Here is a 4,907-nt window from a genome sequence, read left to right as displayed (position 1 = left end):
CCAAGAGTAAAGAGGAGCATGCAGAGCTCGTGGATTTGTTAATCAATTTTTAAATTTTTTTTAGAGATATTTATTTTCTTTCATAAACAAAAAATTCTAAACACTCCTACTAAATAGAATCGAATTACCGAAATTTAAAATTTAAAATAGAAACCGATCAATTAAATCGAAAACCTAAAATTAAAATTAAAATAAATTCAATTTTTTTTATTTGAACCAAATTATCGCAGCCCTCGCCACCCTTATTGATCTCTTATTATATCTTGATTGTTATTAATATTATGACGAACTCTTGACGGCCAGAGACTTGTCGTATTCCTTCATTAATTTATCCTCTATATTTTGAATTTTTGTTAAACGAACTTGTTATATATAATCTTAGTCTTGTACTTTAGACGCTCTTGTACCGGTTAGACTAGTTCGTGTACTTCTCATTTTGTTTAAAAATAATCCAAACTTCCCTTTCCAAACTCTCTTGTCAAATGTTAGTTGTGTAACCAAATGGTGAGGCTTCCCTCCAAATTCAAACCTCCAAAACCCAAAACCCTAATCTCTCTTCTTACATCTCAAACTCAAAAATCACTTCACCACACATTCTCTCCATCTCTTTTGCAAACCCATAAACTCTTCAATCATTTCACCCAAATCCTCTCTCATGCCATTACTTCAGGCTACTTCACAAATCCATTCATTTCCAGCCAACTCCTCCAACATTGTCTAACAAATTCTGATTTCACTCTCACTTTTTCTCACACCCTTTTCACTCAAATCCCTAACCACAATGTCTTCTCTTGGAATTTCCTCATCCGTGCATACTGCCACAGTTCATTTCCCCAAGAAGCCGTTAGTCTTTACAATCAAATGATGCGGGAAAGTTTGAGTCTTGATAATTTTACTTTCCCTTTTGTACTGAAAGCTTGTGGTAGATTAGTTAGTTTTCATAAGGGTCGAGAAGTTCATTGTGTGAGTTTGAAAATGGGGTTTGAATTTGATGTTTTTGTGCAAAATTCTTTGATTTATATGTATTTTCAATGTGGGGTTGTTGAGTTTGCACAGAAGGTGTTTGATTTTATTCCTGATTCAGTTCGTGATGTTGTTACTTGGAATAGTATGATTTCTGGGTATTTACAAGGTGGGTGTTGTTATCAAGCAGTGAAGGTGTTTGGAAAATTGTTGCGCGAAAGTGATGTGAGGTTGAATGATGTAAGTATTGTGAGTGCTCTTACAGCTTGTGCAAGAACTGAGTTGCTTGACGTGGGGAAGAGGATTCACGGGTTGATTGTGGTCTATGGAGTTGTAATGGATGTCTTCTTAGGTTCTTCTTTGGTTGATATGTACACGAAATGTGGGTGTTTAGAAGATGCTAAAACTGTTTTTGACCAATTGATAGATAAAAATATAGTTTGTTGGACTTCTATGATTGCAGGTTATTTGAAATGTGATATGTGTAAGGAAGCGATAGAGTTATTCAGGGAGATGCTCATAGCTGGGGTTATGGCCGAACCTGCCACAATTGCTTGTGTTGTTTCTGCATGTGGACATTCAGGTGCACTGGATCTCGGAAGGTGGGTGCATAATTATAGCGAAAGGAGTGGAATAGAAATGAACCTTATAGTGAAGAATTCTTTGATTGATATGTACTCTAAATGTGGACTTGTTGATAAAGCTCTCGAAGTTTTTCATTCGTTAACTAATAAGGATGTTTATTCGTGGAGTATGATGATTTCTGGGCTAGCTATGAATGCAAGGTCCAAAGAGGCTTTGCAGTTATTTTCACTTATGGAAGGATCAAGTGAAGTAAGTCCAAATGAAGTAACGTTTCTTGGAATCTTATCTGCCTGTAGTCATGGTGGATTTGTTGATGAAGGGTTTTACTTTTTTGAGAAAATGACAACGAGATACAAAATTTTCCCAGGGATTGAGCACTACGGTTGCCTGGTTGATCTTTTGGGTCGTGCAAATCTTCTGGTTGAGGCTATGGATTTGATAGGTTCCATGTCCATTCAGCGGGATGCTGTCATTTGGCGATCTCTGCTTTTTGCTTGTAGCAGACACGGTAATGTAGAGTTGGCCGAGGTTGCTGCCAAAAAGATTAATGAATTGGAACCAGAGAAGTGTGGGGCACATGTACTGTTGTCTAATGCCTATGCCTCTGCATCTAGGTGGAAAGATGTGAAGATGGTAAGGAGGAATATGGGTGCTGAGGGAATCCAAAAGCAACCTGGATGCTCTTTTATTGAAATAGATGGTTTTGTTCATGAATTTCTTGTTGCTGATAGAGCGCACTGTCAGATTGACATCATATGTGATACACTTCTGGCAATGAATGTCGTTCTAAAATCAAGAGCACCTGAGCTTGTTTTCCTGGATTTCTTTCATTGATATGAGAACATCCCCTTGTTGTGTGATATCACCCCCTCATTTAAGTCCACCGACTCATTTCTTCAGATAGAAGGCTAAGGTCAAAGGTAATTCGTTATAATATCTGCTCTGCATTTTTTGAGAAGTTGGTATCTTGAAGGCTCTGTGTTCTGTTACGAATTTGGCAAATTCTTCTGGAAGGATGAGATAATAGTAGAACATGTTGTTAAATGTAAGATGTCTGAAAATAAGCAGGGATACTAAAAGAATACTGCTTGAAGGTTCTGTATTGTGTTACTAATTGAACAAATTCTTCTGGGAAGAATGAGAAGAGTAGTATATGTGGCTATTGCGTGCAAGTCGATTGAGGACAGAGATGATTGTTACTAAAAGAATACTGCATGCATCTTATATGGTTTCTTAATAATGAATCCCTGTATATGTTGGTCCCAGGTTGGACTTGCCTTCTGGGAACTGTGGAAAATCCCATGCAAAATCTGACAATGCAGAGTTTCTTACTGGTTGGGACTCGAGGTGCTCTTGTTATGCTGGAAGTATGATGCAGGCCTACCTACAGCTACTTAGCTATGCTCAAGGTGTTCCATGTGTAAAATCCCATATTATGTCGAAGATCAGCAACGGATGGAACTATTAAGTAATGCCATCCAGTAGAAATGCCATCCAGTAGACTGTAGAGTTGATTCAATTACTAGGTACCAAATCAACTTTTCTGGTCCAGAAGACGAGTATGCTTAAGTTACATCTAAGGTTATTTTTCATTTTAGCTCACTAGCTGTGGACTGCAGAAATCTTTTTGCTTTAAAGCTAAAATCTTTACCACAAGCTCTCCACAGAAGAGAGGGGTTATTTTGCAACCATGACACCCAAGAATCCAGTCCAGGACCACCCAAAGAGAATGAAAAAGGTGTCTGCTTTACTTGTTCACTCAAAATGTGGAAACATCGAGCATCCATACAAGGTGGATAGTGTTTACACTTTTATTCAAAGTTCTGCTATTTAAGACGAGGACATGGGATATGGAAGATACTTAAAATTCCCAAATCCTCAGCCACCTCTGTACCCTGCTATATTCCTGATGATCCTGTGATATCCAGGACGGAATTCATTCATATTTTGTTGAACAACCTATTACAGTAATATCAATGGATTTGCTATATCTGAAGTTCTAAACCATTAATATTCTCTTTTCATTTCAAACTTATTATATGCTAGTACGAAGTACTAACTATTAATTAGAAATCATCCATTGCTAGAGTATTCACAAACTCATATTCCATGCAACTTCATCGGATAACATTTTAATCATCAACAGCATAACCAGCGAAGTTTCATTAAGTGGAATCTGGAGAGGATAGAGTATACATACACCTTATCACTACCCCGCGGAGGTAGAAAAATTGTTTTTGAAGGGCAACATTCTAATTATCAATGTAGCCAAAAAAAAAAGGTCGAATTGAAAATCTTACATGAGATATATGGGGAAAATTCTTCCTTCAAAAAAATTCGTAATCCGTTGTAAACAAAATTAATCAATGTCCATTGTATTCCTCTTATGCCTATAAAAGGCATTGTAACTTGTGTGAAAAAACATAACAATATAAGAAAGATAAAAGTTTCCTATTTTGTGGCCCTACTACATTCTTCTCTTCTTGGTTGTTATTAGTTCAATTTTAGTACTTAGTATTTTATACTCTCTATGTTTAAAAAAGAATGACCTAGTTTGACTAGGAATGTAGTTTAAGAAAAGAAAGAAGACTTTTTAATCTTGTGGTTCTAAATTAAAGTTATGTTAAATGTACCAAAATGTCCTTTTATTTTGTGGTCTTAAACATGCCACGTGGAAAATTAAAGTTAAAGTGTTGCCAAAAAAGGAAAGGGGACATTCTTTTTGAAAACAAACTAAAAAGGAAATAGGTACATTCTTTTTGAAACGGAGGGAGTAACATGTTATCAGCACGAGACTTTGTCATCTCAAAGTTTGAAGACTAAATTTGAAGGCTAAAGTATTGTTATTTTTCTTCTTTTTATCATGGCTAATCTTATTAAACTTGAGTTCGTCTATGGGTCTTGGAGACAATTAAAATTGAAAATAAAGCATCAAAACAAGACTATGCTAAAACAATGATATTCTTACATCATCATATTGACGAAATTTTGAAAATTGAACATCTCACAGTCAAGGATCCACTCGTTCTGTGGAATAATATAAAAGAAAGATATGACCACTTGAAGATGATCATTCATCCAAAGGCACGATATGATTGGATGCCAAGACTTTAAGTCTATTAATGAGTACAATTCTGCCATGTTCAAAATTACTTCTCAATTGAAACTATGTGGAGATACAGTTAGTGATGTTGATATGATGAAAAAAATGTTCACATTTCATGCATCGAATGTGCTTTTACAGCAATAATATCGAGAAAATGGTTTCAAGAAGTATTCTGAACTGATTTCTCATCTTCTCGTGGCTGAACAAAATAATGATTTGTTACTGAAAATCACGAGAATCGTTCCACTGGATC

At 35.9% G+C, this 4,907-nt stretch overlaps 1 protein-coding gene across 1 annotated transcript; it reads left to right on the top strand.

Moving 5' to 3' along the window:
* The first annotated feature begins 428 nt into the window (after positions 1-428).
* On the top strand, positions 429-3,555 carry LOC101244753 (pentatricopeptide repeat-containing protein At1g31430-like). The gene is made up of 2 exons (XM_010315939.4): positions 429-2,468; positions 2,815-3,555. The coding sequence occupies exon 1, from the start codon at positions 502-504 to the stop codon at positions 2,380-2,382; it is 1,881 nt and encodes a 626-aa protein (XP_010314241.1). The 5' UTR covers positions 429-501; the 3' UTR covers positions 2,383-2,468; positions 2,815-3,555.
* Positions 3,556-4,907: the final 1,352 nt, after the last annotated feature.

Source organism: Solanum lycopersicum, chromosome 12 (genome assembly GCF_036512215.1).
Source record: "Solanum lycopersicum chromosome 12, SLM_r2.1".
NCBI classification, from domain to species: domain Eukaryota; kingdom Viridiplantae; phylum Streptophyta; class Magnoliopsida; order Solanales; family Solanaceae; genus Solanum; species Solanum lycopersicum.
The sequence above is the reverse complement of the archived record's forward strand: the minus strand, read 5'-3'. Positions and strand labels throughout refer to the sequence as shown.